The 24,423-nt window shown below is 49.8% G+C and overlaps 1 protein-coding gene, 1 long non-coding RNA gene and 1 other non-coding gene across 3 annotated transcripts; all 3 read right to left on the reverse strand.

The window, feature by feature from the left end:
• Positions 1–5,041: 5,041 nt before the first annotated feature.
• CYP2S1 (cytochrome P450 family 2 subfamily S member 1) lies at positions 5,042–16,965 on the reverse strand. Its single transcript, XM_015248528.3, has 9 exons — positions 16,507–16,965; positions 15,096–15,261; positions 12,716–12,865; positions 12,110–12,270; positions 11,783–11,962; positions 9,720–9,861; positions 8,467–8,654; positions 6,351–6,492; positions 5,042–6,277 (listed from the first exon to the last, which is right to left on the reverse strand). Exons 1-9 carry the CDS (start codon positions 16,681–16,683, stop codon positions 6,096–6,098), a joined length of 1,488 nt encoding a protein of 495 aa, XP_015104014.2. The 5' UTR covers positions 16,684–16,965; the 3' UTR covers positions 5,042–6,095.
• On the reverse strand, positions 13,160–13,266 carry LOC116282297 (U6 spliceosomal RNA). Its single transcript, XR_004191793.1, has one exon. It is a non-coding gene; the product is annotated as a U6 spliceosomal RNA (small nuclear RNA).
• A 5,643-nt stretch (positions 16,966–22,608) lies between the features above and the next one.
• LOC116282244 (uncharacterized) lies at positions 22,609–23,901 on the reverse strand. Its single transcript, XR_004191711.2, has 3 exons — positions 23,813–23,901; positions 23,579–23,691; positions 22,609–22,824 (listed from the first exon to the last, which is right to left on the reverse strand). It is a non-coding gene; the product is annotated as an uncharacterized lncRNA (long non-coding RNA).
• Between the last annotated feature and the right edge of the window lie 522 nt (positions 23,902–24,423).

The following is a 24,423-nucleotide window of genomic DNA, read 5'->3' on the forward strand; positions in this document are numbered from 1 at the left end:
CTCCGCCCACCACCGGCCGGAGCCCAAGGGGCCACCTGGACTTCAAGGGGTTAAAGTGGAGAAAAGAAGACCAGCTCTGTCTTAAAGGGGCCCTGGAGGGAGGCTGAGGAGTGGGAAGGGGCCCCTGATCCTGAGCCAGGGAGGCAGGGAAGCTGTGTGTCTCTCTGTCCCAGCTCTGGGCGCTGTCCCTCTGGGCTCTCTCTGTGTCTGGTAAACATTCCTCCAGAACTCCACTCCCCTCTGCGACCCCCCCACCATGCCTCCACCCCCAGCCCAGCCCAGCCAGGCACTCCCCCTCACACTCAGGGCTCCTCGACAAGGACACACACTCTCTCTCTCTCTCTCTCTTTCTCTCTCTCTCTCTCTCTCTCTCTCTCTCTCATGTCATCCACACATGGAGGCTGGACAGGAGGAGACACGCAGGGGCACGCTGCTGGCCCACACTCAGACAAGCTGGGTCTGGAACTCCATTCCTGGAGAAACCTCAGAAACCAGGACACGGCCTCATGGGCATCCCCGGGCTACACTCAGGGAGACGTGGATCCTCCTATAAAGAAGACCCACATGGGCCCAGAAACAGGACACCAGTGGAGGGACACTCACGGGGGTTGAGTTGACCAGGGTTGGAATCCTGTTTCTGCTACTAACTGTGTGATCTTACAAGTAACTGGCCTCCCTGAGCCTTGGTGTGTCCATCTGTAAGGTGGGAGTAAGAACAGCGCCCACTTGGCAGGCTACAGGGCGGGTGTCCCAGGGCAGTGCACGTGCAGTTCTTTGCACGTGGTGACGACAGCTGACAAGGTGCCCTTGATTTTTTTTGCATCTCATCTGTATGTCTCCCTGTGCACTGGCATTGCTGTCTCCCTCTGGTGGATTGTGTGCCCTGATCCTTGCAGATCCGATGCCTGTGTGTTGGTTCTCCTGCTTGTCCATCTCCTTGCCCCTGTGTGTTGCGCATATGGAACGGGGTCTCTTCAAGCCTGGGTGCCTGCAAGAGGGGGCTGGGCACCATCTCTCTGCTCTTGGCCGTTCTGTTTGTGCACTGGCATCCCTATAGCTCCTTACAAACTCCTCTCCTCTCCACCTGCCCATGTCTCTCGCACCTGCCTCTTCTCCCCACCTCATGGAGTCCAGCCCCATCCTTTCCCACCAGGACCCTGCCCTGGCTTCCTCCCTGGCCTCCTCACCTCCACTTTTCCTCCCTCCAGTCCATCTCCCATTCTTAAGCAGAGGGATATTTCTGAAACTCAGATCTGACCCTGTCCCTTCTCTGCTTAACCTCAGCTCCCCTGCTGCCCTCCAAGTGAGCTCCCAGCTCTCAACCTGCCACTTAGGGCTTTTCACCATTAGCTTCTCTGAAGCTGTATCATTTGTGTCCCACTGCAGTGACAGCCTCAGTACCTAGATCCTGTCACCCAGCCCCAACCCTCAGGGTCTTCTTGGATACCCTCCACCCTGCAATAGGTTTCCAGGTGCCATGGGGGATTCGATTCACAAAGCGCTCTCCCGCCTCATCCTGCCCTCCTGCTGGTTACCTCACCCTGCTCCAGCTTGGTCCTCTCCTCTGGCCTCCTCTCGCCTCCTCCCGGGCCGCCACTCTCCTTCCCTCTAATCTGCCAAACAACAGGAGGAATGTGTCTCAATCCCAAATCAAACCCTTTCCCTCCTTGGCCTCAAACCTTCCAAGATAAACTCCCAAACTGCTTACCTCATGCCCCCTGGTGTCCACCTGGCTCTTATCCCTGGCTCACGGGCCTCAGGGCCTCCTCCTGATATACATGTACAGACTGTGAAATGATTACCACAATTAACTTAGTTAACACATCCATCACCTCGGTTACCATTTTTGGTGCGTATGGTGAGAACATTTAAGATCTACTCTTAGTAAATTTCAAGTATACATCACAGGATTAACTTATAGCTGTCATGCTGTACAGTAGAGCCAGAACTTCATCTTATAACTAAAAAATGTGTACCCTTTAACCAGCGTCTCCTGATTTCTCCCACCCCCAGCCCTGGGCAACCACTATTCTTTTGTTTTTTTAATTTAACTTATTAATTATTAATTTTTATTGAGCTATAACTGACGTAGAACATTATATTAGGTTCAGGTATACATAGCAATTCAGCGTTTTATACATTGTGAAATGATCACAATAACTCTATTAACATCAATCACTACACAGTTACAAATGTTTTTCTCTCGTTTTAAGAGAACTTTTAAGATCTACTCTCTTAGCAAATTTCCAATGTTCTATAATATAGTGTTATTAACTATAGTCACCATGCTGTACATTACATCCCTCTGTTTCTATGAATTTGGCTTTTTTAGATTCCACATATAAGTGAGATCATGCAGTATTTATCTTTCTGTGTCTGACTTAGTTCACTTAGCATAATGCCTTCAAGGTCCATCCACGTTTGTCACCAAAGGCAGGATTTCCTTCTTTTTTATGACTGAATAATATTCTGTTACATAGCTATGTCATTTTCTTTATCCAAACATCTGCTGACAGACTCTTAGATGGTTTCTGTATCTTGGCTATTGTGAATAATGCTGCCATGGACATGGGAGTGCAGAGATCTCTTTGAGATACTGATGTGTTTCCTTTGGATGTATACCAAGAAATGAGATTGCTGGGTCATTTGACAATTCTAATTTTTTGAGGAAACTCCGTACTGTTTTCTATAGTGGCTGCACCAATTTATTTTGCTACCAGCAGTGCACAAGGGTGCCCCACTGCGGGGCTTTGAGCAGGGGAGAGACCTGATTTGATTTGGTTTTAAAGGATCCCTTTGCTAAGGCCAGTAAGTGAAAGGTTGATGGGAAACTTTCTAAGAGGGATCAGGACCTGGACACGCTATATGGGACCATTTATTATTGAGATATGATGTGAGCAGTTCTTGCCAGAATGAGCCCGAATCTGGTCTAACTCCCATTTTACAGGGAATTCCAGACAATGGAAAGACATCTTGAGTGGCACCCCAAAGAGGCCATCAGCCAAAGACAGGATGTGAAAAACTGCATAGGGCAAATAACCCAGTTTCTTTAAGAAATAAGTGGCATACAAAAGGTTGGGGACTGGTTACAGATTTAGAAGACCTATGTGTTCAAACGAAGGCACTGCATGGTGAACCTTTGGGTTCTAATTTGAACAAACTTGACTATGAAATACATTTCTGGGACAGCCAGGGAAACTGGCTGTGAACACTAACACTGCAAAACTGGGAATTGTAATAGGTGTGGAAATAAATATTATGGTTGTGACTTTTAAAAAGTGAATTGTAAAGGGGGAGTTATTGTTTAAATAAGTTGAGTATTTGCTGGGGGGTAATGAAAGTTTGGGGTATAGACAGTTTGATAGTTATACGCTGTGAATGTATGTAATGCCACTGAGTTGTACACTTACAAGTGGTGAGAATGAGAAATATTATGCTATGTATATTTTAAACCCTCCCCCAGAATAACCCTGAAGACCCTACTAACCGTAAATACTTTTACTTTGGTGTCCAATAATTACTGGTTAAGCCATTTTGAGTTTATGCTTTCTTTTGCTTGCTACTCGAATCATCTTAACTCATGTCAACTTTCCTTTTGATACAGTTCTATTTCCATCCTTCCTTAATAAATGAGGTTGCTGCTATTTCTTTTTTAAAAATTCTTTTACTAAAAAATTCTTTTTTTTTACTTTATTTTCTTGGGGGGTTGCGTAATTACGTATTTATTTATTTATTTGGAGGTGCTGGGGATTGAACCCAGGACCTCCTGCATGCTAAGCACGTGCTCTACCACTGAGTTAAATCCTCCCCTGCTTTCCCCACCTGTTTGCTGGTATTTCTGATCCCAGATTTCCCTGGGTGTGAATTTTGAGCACAAAGGAAAGCAAGTCATTGCCTTAATTCAAAAGGAGGAAACCTGAAACCTCATTTATTCCTTTTCACATCACAGACATATGAAAAGCAGTAACAATAATAAATTCAAGAACTTAACGTGTATTTCGTTCCTATTAAGTTCCAGAATTGTTCACATCTCTTCTTTTAAATTTGGTCTTTTAGATGCTCAACCCTCAGTGAAGGAGTCATTAGCTAGAAAGTGGCAAAGTCAGGGTCTGATCCCAAGCTCGTCTGTTTTCTATTATATCACTGTTCTGTGCTACCTCTATAGAACTTAAGCCAAAAAATAAAGTGATAACATCGTGGAAAATTAAAAAAAAAAAAAGCTAACGAAGCATTGCTAAAACATTCAGAGACAGATGTCTGTAATTTATTTTGAAATGCCTAAAAAAATGAGCTGGATGGGCAGGTGGCTAGAAATGTGCTAATACACTTGGCAAACTGCCGTGAGAGAATCCAGAGGTGGCCCATGGGCCTTCCCGTAGAATCCCCTCAACTTTGAAAATTGTCCTCATAAAATGTCAGGGGGAAAATGTCCTTTTACTATTAGAAATGTGTATTCAATTATTTTCTGAGATTTGCTTTAAAATAATCGGAAGATTGTGATTGACAAAATAAAATTAGCAGAAATTGGATGGTTATCCAATGAGGCTGGGTCAAGGGCCCAGAGATTCATCGCACTATTCGACTATCGTGGGTCTGAACACTTCCTTCGTAGATAACTGACTGACAAGTAAAAAGATGCTTCTGGCTTCCTTACGAAGAGAAAGGAGGGAAAGGGTGGCAGAAGAGGCCAGAGTGAGGGTAGAGTGAGGGTTCCTGTTTCAGCATCTACTTTTAGTTTGGGAGAGCGCCCAGGGCATGGAGGGGTCACCTTCAGGCTTTCCCTAACTGAGGCCCTCCACCCCTCCAACCCCAGCCCCAGGCCTGCCCACCCCATCCACATCAGCCTCACCGGAAGTGAGGCCCAGGACCGCTCCCCTCCCCCCCATCTCCACATCTGCTACTGATGTCAGCAGCCAGGGTGGGCGGGGGCCGTGTTTTTCAGCTCCCGCCTAGCCTCAAGGGAGGGGTGGACCCTCCTCATCCCCACCCCTTACTCACAATGATGGACACTGTCACACTCACGCTAGGCCCTGCCCTGGGCCAGACCAGGGTCTAGAAAGGAACTTTTATTGCAAAACGGGGATCTTTGGAGTCACAAAGACGTCAGATCTGGCCTCTTCCCTGACCCAGGGAGTTGGAGTCTGGTCCCTTCCGCGAGGTCTAACTGGGACTTTGACACAGAGTAGGGGCAGTGCGTCAGTGTGTGTTGAGGGGGACTGGGGAGCAGGGGAGGTTTTTCAAGTTATATAAGCTGGAGTGTGTTTGTGTGTGTGTGTGTTCCTCTGTTCTGAGGGTCCATGTGTGTCCAAGTTTGCTTAGTCTGCAGGCTTGCATGCACAACTGCACATTGGGGGTGTGTTTGTATTTGGGAGCATCTGGGGATCAGGGTGCTTGGAAAGGGGTGTCCCTGAGGGCTGAAGGTGCACAGGAGACCATGGCTGTGTCCCTGTGGGAGTAGCTTGTCTCAGTGGGCAGGTCAGTTCACACTTGGGTTGGCTGTGTGGTTCACTGGTTGGGGGCGTGTGGCTGGAGACAGCCTTGTACAAGGACACTGGTACCATGACCTGAGGGCTGCAGATAAAGAGGGTCTCTGTGAGGTGACATGAGCCAGCATGGGACATGTTCTCTGCACCAGGCTCCCAGAGATGGCAACACTGGGAAGACTGAGGAGTGAAGAGGGCACATGGGCCGAGAACACTGGCGGCTGAACTTGAATGTGCAGGTTGTGAGTCCGGGGAGTTCGTGTGGTATTTGAGTTGGTGGGTTATCCGGGCATGTGGCTGTGATTCCTGATGGACTAAATGTATGTCTGTAGAAAGCTGTGTGGCCACATTGCCTCACGGCCCGAGTGGTTGGCATCTGGGTGTGCGGTTCCAAGTCTCAACAGCTGTGTGGGCTGAGGACCCCGTGGATGCGGAAGCTGAATATACGTGTGACGGACTCTAGAAAACAGCTCCAGGTGCGTGAATGTGGCTGCCTGTGGTGCAGACGTGCGGCTCTGGAGTCCCAGCCATGTCCATGCCCACTGTCGAGGCTGCCTGCCCACTCCCAAGGTGCCCTCCTTCATCCAGTCCACACGGCGGGTCAGATGGAGGTCAGTGGGGCCGAAATTGCAGCTGGAAGGCTTGGGGGATGTTGAAAAGGCCGCTGACGGCTGGCTGGAGGCTCAGGGCACCCGGCGGGCAGGGGCTCTCCAGCGAGAAGGCCTGCAGGACGGCGGTGAACAGGAGGAAGATCTCGGCCCGAGCCAGGCTCTCCCCGAGGCAGACGCGCTTACCTGCGAGGAAGAGAGAGCTGGAGCCGGGCCTAGGGGAGGACCGGCGGGAGGGCAGGGGCGGCCCCGCAGATACCTAAGGAGAAGGGCAGAAACGACTCCTGCTTCTTGAACTTCCCGTCTGCGTCCAGGAATCGGCCGGGGTTGAACTCCTCCGGCTGCTGGAAGACCTCGGGGTCATGCAGGATGGAGCCAAGGAGAGGGAAGACCTCTGTGCCCTGGGGGGAAATCATAATAAAACTATAAATATCCCTCACAACCCAGGCCTTCCGCTCAGAGTCAGAGCACAGGAGTCTGGTGTGTTGGGCAAATCAGTTCACAAAATACAGGGGTTGGGAGGAGGGTATAGCTCAGTGGTAGAGCGCATGCTTAGCATGCATGAGGTCCTGGGTTCAATCCCCAGTAACTCTTTTAAGAATAAACAAACAAACTAACCAACAAACCTAATTACCAGCCCCCCAAAAGAATTAAGAAAAAAAAGAAAACACAGTGGCATCTGAGTAATCATGGGTCAGGGAATTTATTAAGCCTTATATCTAACTCACCTCGTTTGTAATAGGTACATGTGTTCTACTTACATACACACACAAACACACACACACAAACTCACTAAATCTTTCTAACAAGCCTAGGAAACAGTTACTAATATGGTCCCCATTTTATTTATTTATTTAAAGATTTCTTTCTTTTCTTTTTTTCTGATCCCCATTTTTAAGGATGGGAAAAGAGGCCCAGAGAACTTCAGCAACTTGCCCTAAGGCAACACTTGGACACGGCAGTTTGTTATTTTTACACAGTGTTTTAAACTTTGGGGGTACGCTGGGATTCAGCTGTGGTTGTCCTAAGCAACTTGGCTCAGAGTCCAGCTTTCTGCCACTATGGCATTCCAGAGGCGAGGTGTGGGTGGGTGACGGCTGTCCACGAAGGCTTCCCCTGCCCAGGTTCAGGGACAGTGGCAGCCCCTTCAGCTGAGATCAGAGTTACAGTATTCCCAGGACTGTGGTGGACGGTCAAGGTGGGGAGTATGAGGAGATGAGGAGGGATGTCCTTTGCTAGGGACTCTGGTTAATGGGGCTCTGAGTTGGGAAGGTGAGTGAGGCTTCAGGAAAAGGTCGTGTTATTGCCATTAAAATAAGAGAAAGGCAGAGAGCAGTGGTTAAAGCACAGGCTCTGGTTCAAATCCTGCCCCTGCCACTTGTAGGCTGGCTGGGGTTGGCAAGTCTTCTAATATTTTAGGGCCTCAGTTTCCTCATCTGTATAATGGGTGTGATAATGGTAGAGGGTGGCTCTGAAGATTGAATAAGGTAATACAATAGCATTTAGACTAATACCTGGCACAGAGAAGGTCCTCAACCACTAATGCCTGTTATTACTGTTCTCATTAGCAGTAGTTGTTGCACTTGCAATAGTCATTGCTTTAGCAATGGTTGCTTCGGGGGTCTACAGAGGAGCCCCACTCCCTGTACAAAGAGCTCAGCTGGTGTTTTACAAGCATTTTTTCACAGATTCCTTATAATCTCCAGTTGATGCTATTACTGCTCCCAGTTTAGAATAGGAGTAGATGGAGGTTCAGAGGGTGAAGTGATTTGCCCAAGGTCTCAGCCTGAAAACAGCAGGGCTGGATTCTAACTGCTATGGGTTGGATTCTACAACCAAGCTCAAGGAGGGAGCAGCTGGCGGGGAAGGCGCCTCAGGTTTCCAGGGAGACATCGTCCCCTGGTGGTGATGGCTCTGAATTGCTCTCGAATCAAGGGACAGGAACTGAGTGAGAGAGGGTGGGGCTGATTCTGTGTGTTTACAGCAGGGACTGAGGGTGAGGGCCTCTGTTAGCCCTCAGATTGTTCCCTGCGTGTCACCTTATTTGATTGTCCTAACCACTTTGGCAGGAGGAAGAATTAGGATACCCATCTGAAACATGGGGAAACCAAGGCTGGGAGACAGAGTCAAAAGGCAAGAGAAAGCAACAGAGAGAGAGAGATGCAGAGACAGACGGGGACATAGAGAAAGAAAGGGAGATGAGAAGAAAAGAGGGAGATATCAGCCAGGGAAGAGAGAGAAAGAGGAGGAAGATGTAGAAACAGCAAGAGAAAGAGTGGCAGACCAAGATCTGGAAAAAGTCAGAGACACAGATAGCAGAAGACTCAGGCCCGAGGCAGAGACAGCTGCTGGGCGGGGCTGGCCCGCATACCCACCTGGGGCAGGGTGTACCCCCGGAAGCGGGTGGTCTTGGTGAGGGCTCGGGGCATGCTCATGGGTACCAGCGCCAGCAGCCTCTGTGCCTCATGCAGAACCGCATCCGTGTAGGGGAGTCGGGCTCGGTCTGCCAGACAGGGCGCCCTGCCGGCCCCCAGCTCCCTAGTCAGCTCCTCCTGCACCCGCTCTGCACTCAAGAGGAGGGGGGTGGGAGGTCAGGGGTGGGGCGGGGCCCTGTGATCCTCTGCTCGGATGGTCTTCTGGAGCAGCCAGTGTGCTGGGCATCCCATCTGTCCTCTCATTCCCCACAGCAGTCCTGCGAGGTGGGTACCACTGTGTAGCCCCATCTCCCAAATGAGGACCCTGGAGCCCAGTGAGCTGAAATCACAGCTGACTCCATTCCACCAAGGCCACCAGGCCCCAGGTCCCATCTTCCAGGTCAGCCCACCCCACCATCTTGACAGCACTTAAGGCATCTGCCTGACCCTGAACCGCTGGAGTCCCCTGGGGCACATTCCCAGCCCTGCCTCACCCCACATCCTCCGTCACCATCACAGCTTCAGGTCTTGCCTGGCCCCTGATAACTCCACTTTGTTTTTTATCTCCAGCCCTGACCCAGGTGTCTTGTGACCTCCCCCTGGTGGCCCCAGGCCCCTCACATTCAGATTGTTCCAAAGCGGCCTCAGCATCTCCCCTGAAACAGCTCCTCATCCCTTCTGGCCTCACCTCAGGGTGGCTTCCCAGTCCTCCAGTCCTCTGGTCAGAGCCCTTAGCCTGTACCTGGATGACCCCCTCCCTTATTTTTCTCCACCACCTGCCTACTTGGCTCCTTCGCCTCTCCCCACAGCTTGGCCCAGCACTGTTTTCTCCCACTCCAGTCCTTACCCTGAGCTCCTGGCATCCTTTCACACCTTACAGCCTACCTCTTCATGGCAGACCAAAGGGTTTTTCTAAAATGCTAATTTGACACTGTCCTTCCCCTGCTCAACAACATTCCATGGCTCCCCATTGCTCAGGATTAGGCACACAAGTTACCACCAAGGCAGCAAGGCTGGAGATGTCTCCTGCCCCATTTCTCATTTCATTACTCACACTGCAACCAGCAGTCCCCAAACATCTGGCTCCCTAGACACCCTGGATGCCAGACCCATTGTCGCCTCCAGGCTCTGGCTCAGGAGAACTCTCCTGATGGTTCTTCCTCTCGAGCCCTGCCTCCTATTCCCAGGTCCTGGCCAGTGGCAAAGGCTCCTACCTTGGACCTCAGGGTATTTCAGCAGGAGCAGGAAGGTGTAGCGGATCGTGATGCTGACTGTCACTGTCCCAGCAAACAGCAGATTAATGACCGTCATCAGCAAGTTCTTGTCAGTGAATTCTGTGTTTGGGTCTTGCTTCTCCTGGGAGAAACCAGGCAGAGGGGCTTAGAGAACATGGGCTGCAGGGAGTCGAGGCCCAGCACAGCCAGGTTGGGGGTGCAGCATAGCAAGTTAAAGCTTTGTCAGGAGTTTAAACAAATGTTTGGGAAAGTTGGAAAGTGGGCTCTTGATATAAGTTCTCTCTGGTTGAAATGTTTTAAAAAGGCAAGAGAGTGGCTGCTACTAAAAACAAACACCGATAGAAAATGACAAGTGTTGGTGAGGATGTGGAGAAACTGGAACTCCTGTCACCAGGGGGACATATAAACGGTGCAGCTGTTACAGCAAATGCTACAGCGGCTCCTCAAAAGCTTAACATAGAATTGCCATATGACCTAGCAATTCCACTTCTGGGGATTTATCCAAAAGAACTAAAAGTGGTGGGGGAGGGTAGAGCTCAGTGGTAGAGCCCGTGCTTAGCATCCACGAGGTCATGTGTTCAATCCCCAGTACCTCCACTAAAATAAATAAGTTAAATAAAAACCTAATGACCCCCCCCCAAAAAAAAGTAGGGTCTTGAAGGACATTTGTACATCCATGTTCAAAGTAGCATTATTCACAATAGCCAAAGAGTAGAAGCAACCCAAGTGTCCACTGATGGATGAATGGATAAAGAAAATGTGACATAGCCATACGATGGAATATGAGGCAGCCTTAAAAAGGAAGGAAGTCCTGTCACACGCTACAACATGAATGAACCTTGAGGACATTAAGTGAGATAAACCACAGTAGGACAAATACTGTGTGATTCCACTTACAGGAGGTTCCTAGAGTCATCAAATTCATAGAGACACAAAAAGAAGGGTGGTTGCTGGGGGCTGGCAGAAGGAAGGGTGGGAGTTTCTTTAACAGGTATAGAATTTCAATTTTGCAAGTTGAAAAGCATTCTGGAGATCAAAGGTGGTGATGCAAATGTCATGAACACTACTGAGCTGTACACTTAAAAGTGGCCAAGATGGGAAGTGTTATGTGTATTTTACTACAATTACATTCTTTCTTAAATTGAAAAATGAAAGAGGCGGGTGTAGCTCAGTGGTAGAGTGCATGCCTAGCATACATGAGGTCCTGGGTTCAATCCCCAGTACCTCCATAAAAAAATAAATAAATAGGAGGGGAGGGTAGAGCTCAGTGGTAGAGCGCATGTTCAACATGCACAAGGGCCTGGGTTCAATTCCCAGTATCTCCTCTAAAAATAAATAAATAAACCAAATACCTCCCACACTAAAATTTTTTTTAAAGAAATAAAGAAACCTAATTACCTCCCCCACAAAAAAGAAATACAAATTAAAAAAGTGAAAGGGAAAATAAATAGGGCCACAGAGTTAAGAAAATCTCTCTCTCCACCAAGAGGGTGGTTGCATTTTTCAAGGATGTGGCCCTGAATATCTCCCATCATTGCAAAGTCTGTACAATTCAAAACTAGGTATTTCCACAGGGGTCATCTTAATTCTAATTTTCTCACAAGATGATTGTTCTCACCTAATTAATTAAGTGGACTTTATTAGTATAATTTGAGATTGCAGGGTTTCATAAGCAAATGATTGTAATTCACAGGAAATGTCCTGTGTGGGTGGCGAGAGGTAGGGATGGGGAGAAGGGCTGGTGGGGATTGTTGGTGGCAGGTCCCTGGGCAGGGGGCCTAAGCTGGGCCTGAGATTGGAGGGAAGAGGAGGGGAAGAGATGCAAGAGACTCAAACACACCTGAGGTGAGTGTGGGGTGGGGGGAGGCGGAGAACAATGTACCAGAAAGAAGAGCTATGCACACCCAGGCAGAGACACAGATCCACAGGGACACGTGCAGAGAAGGATGGAGGCTGACAGTATGTCCCGGCTACACCTGGCTGGGGACCAGCCAGGCTGCCAGTGCCATTCAGGAGGCCCCCCAACCCACAAATGCCCCCACCTTTGCCATCTTCAGCAGGAAGGCATCCACAACATCACGTGCGGGGCTCGAGGCGTCCAGGCTTCCCTGGTGCCGCTGCACCTGCTGGACGGCAAAGGCAGCCAGGGTGCCCAAGTGGCCAAGGAGCTGTGTGTGGGGGCCTGGCAGGCGCGGCAGGAGCCAGGAGAACATCTCATATGTCTGTGGGGAGAAAGACAGCTGTTTTCATGGGGACCTGACTTGGCACCAGGGTGGAGGGGCAGGCGGACCGAGCGCTCTGGGGTTACCTGGAAGAGGTGGACACAAGCCTTTGGGGAAAGTGGCCGGAGAGGGGTCCCATCCACTTACCTGACCCCACGGGGAGCTGACCCCCACGGTGGTGCCACCAGCTGCCCGGACCATGGCCTGGAATTCCTCACTGTCGTAGGGGAAGCGGAGGCCGAAGACGAGGGAGCAGATGATGTTGGCGGTGGCCTGGGCCAGCAGCAAGGAGGGGTCAAATGGCTGTCCTGGGGAGGAGGGGCAAGGAGGAGGGCTGGATGGAGTTGGGCAGAGGGGAGCTGACCTGGAGGCGGATTGGATATGAAGTGGGAACCAGACACGACTGGAAAGAGACAAGCACAGAGAGTGAGACAGAGACAGATAGACAGGGAGAGACCCAGAGACACAGATAAGGAAGGGGGTGTGGGACAACAGATAGTCAGGAAAAGAGAGAGCCACAGGGAAAGAGAGACAGGGAGAGAGACGGACAGACTTGCAGGAGAGAAAAACAGAAAAACAGAAAGAAAAGAGGCAGAAGGAGTGATATGACAGTCCCAGGGACACAGAGACCTTCAGGGAGACAGCAGGACAGAGATGGAAGGTGGAGAAGGAGAGAGAGGGAGGTGACCAGAGTCCCCAGCCCAGCCCCAGAGGGAAGGCCATCCCTACACTCAGGCCACCGGCCCCGCTGACCTTTTGTCCCCTGGAACGTCTCCACCAGATGCTGGGCCTCCGCCTGGATCAGCTCCTCGCCCTCTCGCTTCCCCATGCCCAGCTCCCGCAGAGCCAGCGTGGTGAATTTCCTCAGCTGCCTCCATCGCTCTCCATTGGAGAACAAAACCCCTGCACAGAAGGCTAGGCTCAAGGAGGGACCGGCCCCTCCCCCAGGACAGTAGCAGCCCTTCCTCCCAGTGAGGTGCCCTGTCCTGAGTCCATACCAGCCTAGCCCAGGGATGAGGACTCCAGAGATGCTCAATAAATGCCTAACCTTGGGTCACAGGGTGACCTTCTCCTGAGAGGCTGGTAACTGAAATTATCCAGGCTCCTTGAGCCTTCTATGATTAAGCAGGGTGAGTGAAGATTTATTCCTTCCTTCCGTCTATCCATATATATATATATATATATATATATATATATATTTTTATGGAACGCTTCATGAATTTGCATGTCATCCTTCCACAAGGGTCATGATAATCTTCTCTGTATCATTCTAATTTTAGTATATGTGCTGCCGAAGTGAGCACTGTCTATCCATATTTTTATTCCTCTATTCATCCACCCATTCATTTATCCTTACTTCTTCCTCTTTCCTTTACTCCCTCCCTCCCTCCCTCTCTTCTCTCCAACCATCTATCCATTCATCCCTTCACCCCAGCATTTATGAAGTACTGTTGGGTCCCATGCCCCACGTCGTTAGGAGGTTGAACAGGGAGGGAGGAGGGTGGAATCGCACCGTTTCCCTCCTTTATCCAAGAGACTTGCTCTGGATGGACCCTTCCCTGCTCTGAGCTGTTCCTATTTGCAGAATGCCAGCCCATAGTGGCCTCCTAGACGCCTCCTCTTGGGTATCCACTGTCTACCCACCCCTCCATTGTGTCCCAAACTGGACCCAGCATCTCTCCTCCTAGTCTCAGCCACTGACCACCCCCCTGGCCAGAGCCCTGCATTCCTCTCCTGACCATCTCCCCTCCCCACTCCATGGCCCCAGTCCTGGTCCAGCCCAGTCCCCTGCCTGGGCTTCCACTCTGCAACCAGAAGATCTTTTTAACTCCGACCATATCCCTTCCCAGGAAAACCCAAAGTCCAAACATGCTGGCTTGACTCAGGTCCCATGTAATCAGGCTCTGCAGACCGCTCCAGCTTTGTTACTCATCTCTCTACAGTCGCACTGGCCTTCTCTCACTTCCTCAAGGATGCCAGGATGTCCCCTCTAGGCCTTTGCCCTTGCTGTTCCCTCTGCCAGGATAATTCATCTCTTCGTCCTCACTGAACTAACTCTACTCAACCTTCAGGTCTCAGCTCAAATGTCACCTCCTCTGGGAAGCCTTCCCTGATTCCTCCCATTCCTCTCACACCCCAACTCCCTCTGCTCCCTGGGCCAGGAAAGGGCCCCATTGTCCTGCTCTCAAGGCTGTCCCTCTCATTTTAGAATTCTATTCTTTCCCCTCATGTCTTATGGCAAAGCCCCACTCTCTCACAGTAAGACAGGTCACCACAGCTGTCTTGGTCACTACTGTGTCCCCAGTCCCAAGGCAGGCATAATGAAAAGTTGTCAGTTGATGAATGAATGCGTCTTCTCTCACCTCCATGCTTGTCCCTCTGCCTGGAACACCCTTCCCAGTCACGCTGTGAGTCTCAGCTCAGACACACCCTCAGGAAGACTTCCTGGATGTCCTCCACCGAAGAGGCTGGGCCGGGTGCCTCCTCCAATTCCCACAGCCTCAGGGCTTCCCCCAGGCCAGCCCTGACCTTTCTGGGCTTGTCACTGTCTGTCTCCCCACTGGTGACGGGTCTGTCTCCCCACTGGCCTGTGTGCTCTGGGGGAGCAGGACTGAGGTGGTTTAGTCACTGCTGTGTCCCCGCACTCCAGCCTCCTGCTTTCAGTCTTAACACAGAGAATAGTTTACACATTTTGAGTGTTTGCCTACTCATTCTCAGTGCTTCAGATGTCTTCCCTCTTCCTCCTGGCCCTGGGGGGGACTTTGCCTGGAGCAGTAATAAGACTATTACAACCATGTATTCTTACCTCGTGCAGTCCTTACTACAGTCCTATGTAACAGGCACTGTTATCACCCCATTTTACAGATGAGGAGGGGGAGGGTATAGCTAAAGTGGTAGAGCTCATTCTTAGCATGCAGGAGGTCCTGGGTTCAATCCCCTGTACCTCCTCTAAAAATAAATAAATAAACCTAATTACCTACCCTCCATAAAAACAAAACAAAACAAACACTAACTATAGATGAGGAAACAGAGGTCCGGAGACACTGAATCGTGCATGGAAGGTTGCAGAACAGTAAGAGCTGGCAGGCTCTGAGTGCAAGCCCCAGATGCCTCCAGGCTGCTTATGACTCACCATGGCCATCAAAGGTCCCATCCAGCGTCGCCACTATCCCTCGCCCGCTGAACTCCTGGGCCTGACCTCCCAAGGCCTCCTGCACAGCCTCGCTCCCAACCAGGACCACCACACGCCGCCAGGGTCCCAGGTACACAGTGAAAACTGGTCCGTACTTCTTACTCAGCTGGGGGCAGGGAGAGAGAGGGGGACAGGTGCTGTGGGGGGAGGCTACTGCCTCTTAAAGTCTGTGTGTCTCCATCGTGCCCCTTGTCGCTGGATGAGCCACCTAAGAGGAAACGTTCCTGCTCTGCCCTAAACCGAAATAGTGAAACAGCCCCGCTGGGGGCTTAGTTCTCTTTTTTTCTGTGCCAGGCTCCCAGGTCCCCTCCCCAGAGAGTCCTCCTTCCCCAAACTCTCACCCAACACGCTCTCTGGGTCCCATCCCCTTACCCCCTGTAGAGCCCCAATTTCTGACTCTGGGGCAACCCAGAACCTACCCCTATGCCCACAGCTCAGACATTCAGCAGTAAAAATGGGCAGCTACATCTTTGGTCTCCCCCAATCCCTCAGCTCCCTCCCCTCAAAACTAGCCACCCTTTTCAATCACCGCTAAACCCTCAAATTCTGGAGCAGTTAACCATGGAGCACTGGCACCATCTCTCCCCAAGATCACCACCCTCCTTGCCATGTCCTGGAAGACCCCAGACTCTTTTTGAATGGGGATCCTCTGGCCTCTTCCCAATCCCCCAGAGGGTTGGGACTGTCTCAGCCTTCTTGCTCTCCTTCCTTTCTTCTGTTGCAGAACTTCCAACTTCCTCCTACCCCCCTCTTTCCCATTCCCATCTGTCTCTGCAGATAGATTCCTAGAACCCTCCAGCCTCTGCCTCCCCCTCCTCTGGGGGTCCCACTCCCTTTTCTTCTCTGCCCACTCCTCTGGATAGCTCACTTGTATCTCCCCAGGACCTCTGCTCGGGACCAGCCACCATCATCACACTATCAGTTTCTCTTCTACTTGAGGACACCTATTTCTCTCAGTTTTTGTCCCCTCCCTGCTGCCTCCACTCCACCTTCCCAGGATTCTGGGGGCCTCTCTAACTTCAGGCTCCTGTCACTCTGGGTCCTGCTCTCCACTCCGGATCCCTCTCCAGGATTCTGTGGGCACGATTCTGCCCCTCCTGGCCCTGGCCCCGCACTCCAGGATCCTCTCTTCCCAGGATCCCCTGACCCTTTTCAGCCCTGGACCCTTGCTCCCTCCCCACCCCGGGGCATCCATAGCCCCATCCGGGACCCTTCACCTGCCTGCCTCTTCTAGGACATACACGACGGCCGCTTTGCGCTCGCACTACGGTTTCTCTCCCAGGGGTGTGTCCCTTCCCTCTCTGGTCCCTCGACCCCCGCATCTAGCCAGGGCGTGCGGGCGGCCCCTCACCCGCAAAAGCCCCAAGTACAGCGCTCCAGGCCGGAGCTGCAGGAGGTTCCCCAGCAGCGGCAGCGGCGTGGGCCCCGGGGGCAGGTGGCCTCGGCGCCGGGTCCCGGGCAGCGCCAGCGTCAGCACCAGGAGCATCAGGAGCAGCAGCAGCAGCACCCAGGTGCCCGCCGCCTCCATCTCCGCGGGCTGGCTGCTTCTCTTCGCTCCCAGACGCTCCACGCGGCTGGGCCTGTCGGGGGCGGGAGCCGGGAGGCTCCCTCCCCGACGAAATCTGGTGGAGGGAGGCGGGGCAGCGAGCCTCTCCCCTTGCCTGCGGAGCTGGGTTCTCTCCCCGCCGCCGGATATCTTTCTCCCAGATTGCAGATGCCGCCGGGTGTCGGGGACACACCCTTGAACGGTTGTCTCCCCGGTCACCCAGGTTCGAGGGGGCGGAGACAGGTCTTGGACCCCGGGTGGTGCGCGGGCCGATCAGAGGAACCTGGAAGCCAGAGACTTTGGCCTCCTTCTGGAGGCCACACCCCATGCCGCCCTCCCCAGCTCCTACCTCCCTCCACCCTGTAATCGGAGTTTGCATTCTCATGTGCCTGCGTGTATGGTGTCTTTGAACCAACCTCCTCCAGCATCTTTTATCTTCACCACGGACTGGGAGGAGGAACGTGACTTTTAACAATAAAGGATCCGAAATTCAGAGAGGTAAACTGACTAGCCTTAGGCCACACAGCTAATAAAGCGGCAAAGCTGGGATTTGAATTCAGGCCACGCTGAACGATTGATTCAATCACAATTCACTTAGCAGTATAGTATGGTGGTTAGGAACCGGAGGTCTGAAGCCAGATTACTTGAGTTCACAGCCTAGCTTCTCTGCCTCTGTTAACTCTTCTGTAAAATGGGGATGTGTTTCAGGATTAAATAAGTAGGTGTGTGTGTACACAACTTTAAAAAGGGCCAGGTGCTTGTATAACAAGTGTTAAATAAGTACTGGCTAATATTCTTTCAACTAATTGTTACTGAAGTTTAACTGTAAAGAAGACTTTGCTCTAGACCTGGGAATGCCGCTATAAGTAACAGAGAGGACCCTGTCCTCCCGGAGTTCTTATCCCCATGCAGATGAAGTTGTAAAGTAAGACAATTTCAGGAAGTTCCAAAAGTCTGGGCAGATGACAGTGACAGTGTCAGATCCATGCTGTATCCTGAGCATCTAGAGCAGTGTCTGGCACACAGAAGACGCTCAATAAATATTGAGGTGGGTGGGGGCATATAGCTCAGTGGTAGAGTGCATGCCTAGCACGCACAAGGTCCCGGGTTCAATCCCCAGTACTGCTACTAAAAAAACCCCAAAACCTCATTATCTCCCCCCAAAATAATAAAAAACGAAATTTTAAAAAATGAAAGGGAAAAAAATTTTAATAAAATAAATATTGATTACACCAAAGGCTGAATGTAGGGATGAGGTCAGCGAGGTCAGCAAGGACATCATGCCAGGCCCTTGAAAAGATTTTGCATTTTATTTCTCATGCAAAGAGAAGCAGTTGAAGGATTTCCAGCAGGAAGTTACTTGGTTTGCTTTGCATTTTCATTTAACATTTTATTATGAAAACTTTCAATATTCACCACCTAGCTTTCACCAATAACGTTTTACTGTCCTCACTTGGTTAGGTATCTTTTCAACTTGTCTCATCAATCCATCTTTTTTTTTTTTTAATGTGTTCCAAAGAAAGTCGCAGACACCAGTACCCTTCACTCCTAAACACATCAGCATGCCTATCACTTGCTAGAGTTAATATTGGTTTACGAGTCAATCCTGGCCACCTCCCAGGTTAATTTGCACATGATGAATTGCAAAAATCTTAACTGTCAAATAAATTTCGACAAACACATACAACCGTGTGACTCAAACTCCTCAGGATTTGGAGAGTTACCATCATCCCAGAAACCTCTCATGTGACCTTTCCTAGTCACTTACCCAACTCGTGCCAAAGTACTGATCCCCACCCTTAACACATACACACAGATTAGTTTTCTCTTTGCATTTATTTCTCTGGTTGCCTTCTGAAGAAGGAACTGTGGGGGATGGGGATAGGGGAAGAAAAGGCAGGGAACGTAGTGCCAGTAAAGTCCGGGCAAGGGATGGCAATGGCTGGGAGCAGGGTGAGTAGCAGTGGGGAGAGAAAGAAATAGATGCATTTGGGATATACTGGGAGGTAGAGCCAGCAGAATTTGCTGACAAATTCGGTTTGAAGGCAAAGGAAGTCATCCAGGTTATTATTTCTGTCAAATACAAACAATTCTGATATTGGAGGAGGAGAAACTTTATTCCAAAAGACTATTGCCACAGAGGCACAGAGATGATTGCGAAGACAGGGAGCAACACCAGAATATGATAGCCCAGAAAGATGTGTTTTCTAGTGAAATGAATGCTTTCCCTTGTCCTAGATATTTTGTTTGCAGCAAGTGGAAATATGGCATTCCCTTTCCTAGAGACGAGGAAGGAGATGGGGGCCAACTGGGGTGGAAAACTGGTGAAGCAGGTTTTGCAGGAGGGAGGGGAATCAGGAATTCTCTTTTGGAGCCATGAATCTAAGGTGCTTGTTAGCTATCCCGGGAGAAGAGCTGAGTGAACTGACAGGTTGGAGTTTGGATTTGGGACCTCCCCAAACTCTCCAGAACAAGACAAAGGAGAACCTAAGAACTGGTACCCACATCAGGGCAACAAAGTGTAGGCCAGCCTCCCCACATCTCTCCCCAGTTTCAGGGGACAGCCCTGGGATGTCAGGAGGCTAAATCAAGGCCAAAGGAGACTATAGGCAACATTCCAGCCATGTTTTGAGACAAGGGGCTCTGGTCTAGGATAGAAATGACAAGATTACAAGAGCCTAGTATTTTAAGATGGTCTTGATTGCAAAATCCTATGGATAAGAAAGTTTAAAAGTTGCTCAAATTCTAAGGATTCCAAGACAAGACTTCTCATTACTTTGGAAATAAAATTCAAGCCCCTCCTGGTGACCTACAGTGGTTAAGGATCTGTCTACTGGCTGCTGAGTTTGACATCATCTTGGCCCCCCCGCTGTTCTCTGCTCATGATATTCCACTTACACTGGCCTTTCAGTTTCTTGAACACCAAGCTAGCCTCAGGGCCTTTGCACTAGCTCTCTGCCTGCTGTGTTTGGCCTAGAGATTGAGATTGGTTCATTTTTCAAATCCCAGCTCAAAGGCCAGTCCCCTCTGGAAGAGACTTTCCCAGAGCACACAAACTGAATTAGCTCCCTCCCCCATCTCAGACCCTACTTTTTATTATTAAATAAGGTATTTAATAAATACTAAATGAGTTAACATTTTCTAAGCACTTACAATAGTGCCTGGCATGTAGTCAGCTTTGAATGTGTTTGTTAAATACATATAAACTTTCCTCTACAACCTCTTATCAGCACCTGAAAGCATTTATACATTGATTTACATTTTCATTCTGCCTTCCCCTACCAGCAGATGCTCTCCATGATGGCAGAGGCTTCTGTCTGGTTCACTGATGTGTCCCCAGGGTCTGGCAGGTCTGGCACACAGCAGGTACTCAATAAATATTTTGTTGAATGAATGATTTGAATATTATCGGCTAGGCTCTCAAATTCATTGAAAGAACAATCAAGATCTCCAAATTCTCAGTCTAAAGAGAAAGATTCAGAGGTTTCCCAACATCGATTTTGCAATAACTGAGCCATTTGTGGTGGATCCTGGCCTCTCCGCCCCTGGACCTGGAGATGCCCATACATCCAGTTCAGAGGCTGACAGCTGACCCTGTCCTTCCCCACCACCTACTTCCCATCAGACCATCCTCTGATCTGGGCTAGGTGAGGCCCCAAGTGATCCTCTTTAAATTTAGCCTCCTATGATGGGTTTTCTTAAACCACTCTGGGGGCTGCCAACCCCAGGGTTCCAGCAGGCTGAGGGGTAGGTGGGTTCTGGAAATTGCTGGGGGTTTATTTTCCTTGAGTTTCTCTAAGTCTTACTGATTTAAGAACCTGACTTGCTGTCTGGGAGTGAGCTCCTCAGCTCTCTGGCCTATGCCTTTCCCCAGTGTTCTTCTCCCAGCCCTGCATATCTCAGTGTCTTTGCTTTCTCCCCTTCAGAGCCACCTCACCCAGCACCCAGAACTGGGCAAAGAGGAAGTTTAAAATGAGTCTTGCTTCCTTCCTGCTATCCTCGGGTCTGAGGCTTCCCCGGATTCTAAGAGCACCCTCGGCTGTGAGTAACACCAGCGACTGGACTATGTCATAGACCACAGGCAGCAACGCTCTTTGGTCTGTGACCTGCTTCCCACCCCCACATCCACCACTTCATCCTGTGCTCTTGAAACTGAGTCCCCCTAAAACTGAGTTCCCCTGCTGAGTGTATGATTATCACCTCTATCCTAAACTCTATTCCCTTTCTTGTCCCACCCTTGTTCCCCTCAGAATTGAGAAGTATCAAAGAAAAGGGGAGACTGAAACTGAGCAGGACTCTATGGGACTTTCCTAGGTACAAAAGTCCTTCTGTGTCCCCGTTTCTTGTTTGTAGAAAAAGGCTTTAGTTTCCTAGGCCTTCCCTGAGTTCCACAGAGCAGACTCAAGCAGTTGCTAACTGGGGAAGTGAGGGAATGCAGACACAAAGGAGGAGCAGTTGAACAAGAAAAGTAGTGATGGCTTAAACAAAAGTTTTGTTCAGAGATAAAGCAGAGTGCTAGTTCCTCCTCAGGTGATGTATAGAACAACCTGATGCTTATCTTTTAGTTACTCTGCAGAAACTGACCCCTCCCTCCTCACCCCGGTGAAGAATGGTGACTATGTGCTGACCATAAGCAAGTAGATCCCAGATGGCTGGAACCAGGATGATTTAGATTCCTGAAACATCACTCCGTTATCTCACCACCAACCAATCAAAAGAAAGTCCACAAGCTGTAACTGTCAACCTAAATGCTGCCTTTAAAAACCCTTTTCTGAAAGCCATCGGGGAGTTTGGATCTTTTGAGCATCAGCTGCCTATTCTCCTTGCTTGGCACCTGCAAATAAATGCTGTAATTTCCTTCATCACACCCCGGAGTCATAGATTGGCTTTGCTATATGATGAATGGGCAGACCCAAATTTGATTAGGTAACACCCTCACCCCATCCTCTCTTTTCTTGCAGCTTTCTATGTATCATACCCTCTAGTAGGACAGGGAGTTAAAAAAAAAAAAAGGCGCCCACAAATTTACATCAGGAGGGCAGCCATGGGCTGAGAAAAATTAAAAAATAAAAATGTAGGTCTTTCTGGTAATGGCTCTTGCTCCCTGCCCCCATCTATGACTGTATCTGAGCATCATCTGGTCCCATCCCCTTTTTCTGTTTTAAAAATAATTATTTCAAATATGGAGACAGAACAGATTTTGAAGACTTGTCATGATGAATTGTGTGTGCACACCTATCTTTATCATATCTCAACATTTTTAGCCTTTGTTTATTTAGAGAAATAAAATATAACTGACTGAGTTGGGGTCTCCTGTGTCCCCTCCCAGATGTCATATTTCTCCCTCCTTCCCTCCTCCAGGGAAACCACTCTCTTACAGTTAATATTCTGACATAGCTTTTTATTTTATTTTATTGAGGGGGGAGATAATTAGGTTTATGTATTTATTTACTTAATGGAGGTCCTGGGGATTGAACCCAGGACCTCATGCATGCTAAGCATGCAGCCTACCAATTGAGCTATATTCTACCCCCCACCCTGCTTTTCATTCTTTTACTACATATTTGTGCAACCCACACAATATCTGGGAAGGTATTCTTTTGCAGATTTAAAAACTTTGATACACAAGGCAGTACACAGCATACATATATCTTTCTGCAACTGGCCTTCTTCAATTTTGGGGATCATTCAAATCCAGTACATGCAGCTCTGGCTCATTTGTTTTAACTCCTAGGAAGTATTTCATGGAATGGCTTTGACACAGATACAGAAAGCACTGTATCTGTCTTTTCATTAAGAATTTCCTCATTCATGTAAATCAACTAAACTTCAACAAAATTTTTTTTTAAAGTTGCCTCATTTCGAATGTCTGAGTCATGGGGGCCTGGTTCCTTCTGCCTGAAGCATTTGGCTTCAATCTGCCTTGTCCCCTCCTCCCTTTGGGTCCAACTTAGTGTCGTCCCAGAGCTCCTGGCACCCAGGCTTCCAGGCTCATTTCTCCCATCCACCCTCCACTCAAATTGCCCATCTTTAATCATTTGTCTGATGCTTGTTGCCCCCCAAGCCAAGAGCTGGACAGGGTCCAGGGCAGGGACAGGGTCCGTCCTCCCCACTCCGCAGCACCTGTCGGGGAAGACTCAGATGTTAAGTGGGATGAAAGTGCACCGGCTCAGCAGGTGGCTTCCAAATTCTCCCAGGGGAAGACCTGCCTCAGGTTGATGAAAATGCGTGGTTTAGCCAGTTGGTGGTGGGGTGGGGATGGGGGTTGGGGTGGAGTTGGGTAGGGGGTGAGGAGTGGAATGCTTGGTAGTTTTACATTCAAAAGGGTAGGGAGTGTTTGGGGAGAAGGGATGGAGTGGAGCTGGAGGCTCAAGTGTGAGCTTTGAAGGGCAGGGAGCCTCCGGTTTGGAAAGTTTTAGGAATGGGAATTACTTGAATTCAAGTCTCTGCCCTGCCACGGCCACATCTCTCTGTGTGACTGCAGCAAACTATTTCTACCTCTCGATTTTCCCTATCTGTAGATGGGGCTCATAACTGCACCCACTTCCCAGGGGTGTGGTCACCATCAAATGTGATAAGGGGGCTACTCTGTACCAGGGCTGCACAGAACCATCAGGTGAGCCCTGAGAGCAAGGGCTGGGGTTTTTGTTCACTTCGGCATCCTCAGGCTTTAAAGGCTTAGTAAATAGTAAGCCCAGACACCTTGTCAACCCCCTCCCCCCCAGGCTGGGTTGAGGAATCTCCTTTGGGCTTCTTCTAGAAAAAGCATAAATCGTATTATCCCCCATTTATGCTCTGAAGATATAATACATCGTCTACATCTGATGAGGAAATTGGGACAGAAGAAAGTCACGGTCACCTGCTCAAGATCACCTACCCTAAGGATCAGTTGTTCTGGGTGGTTTCTTCACTCTCCTCTCGGGAAGGACTGTTTTGCTCCATCCCTCCTCCTCTGCCGCCCATCCTGCCTGCTAGACTGGTTGCTCTGGGCTGTGATGAAGAAATGAAGGAGTGAGCCCCACTGATGCCCACTCTTCCATATCCTGGTAGGACCCGCCACCCCCATCAGCTCCCACCCGCCAACCCTTAGCTCCTTGAGCCGCTTACGCACCGCGTCCACCAGGGGCGCCCTCTACACCACAGGTCACTGGGCTTCAGCGCTGCGGAGTAGAGAAGGAAGATGACTGGAGGGAACCTGAGAGGGACAGACAGTAACCTTCCCTCTCCTCCTTCCTCCTTCTCTTCCAGCCGCCGCGTGTGGCCAGTAGCGACTATGGTTCAAATCCCGCGCTGACCTCGAGAAGCCGCGTGATATTCCTCAGGCCAGCGAATAACCTCCCTCTATTCCAGTCTCTCAGCAGTGAAATGGGATGTTATTTTAGTACCTCCCTCAGAGGATTAACGGCATCACGTGATTAATGGCAAATCCTGACAAAAGTGTGTGCCAGAGTTTACTGCCGTCTTGTTCTGGGTGTGTGTTATGTGCCAGGCGTGGCACCCAAATCTCACAATAACCCAGTCAGTGCCATTATAGGTTTTCATAGAACTTCAGTCACGCAGGTAGTAGGTGATTACTGGCTCACTAAAAATCTCAAAGACTGCAGAAAAAGGATTCTTTTTATCCCTTCAAATCCTCACTCCCTGGCCCTGCCCTTTTCAGCCCTCATGCCCAGCCCTTGATCCCAAGGAACACCTAAGGTTACTCAGGACTCAGGTTCTCAG

This window comes from Vicugna pacos, chromosome 9 (assembly GCF_048564905.1).
Source record: "Vicugna pacos chromosome 9, VicPac4, whole genome shotgun sequence".
Lineage (NCBI taxonomy): Eukaryota > Metazoa > Chordata > Mammalia > Artiodactyla > Camelidae > Vicugna > Vicugna pacos.

Excerpts from the sequence above, each read along its gene's own strand:
- CYP2S1 (XM_015248528.3), bottom strand. The coding sequence starts at position 16,683 with ATGGAGGCGGCGGGCACCTGGGTGCTGCTGCTGCTGCTCCTGATGCTC. Across the intron at positions 9,862-11,782 it reads TCCTGCTGAAGATGGCAAAG|GAGAAGCAAGACCCAAACAC; the intron begins GTGGGGGCATTT and ends GGTTTCTCCCAG. Across the intron at positions 6,493-8,466 it reads GGGGGTACACCCTGCCCCAG|GGCACAGAGGTCTTCCCTCT; the intron begins GTGGGTATGCGG and ends ATTTCCCCCCAG.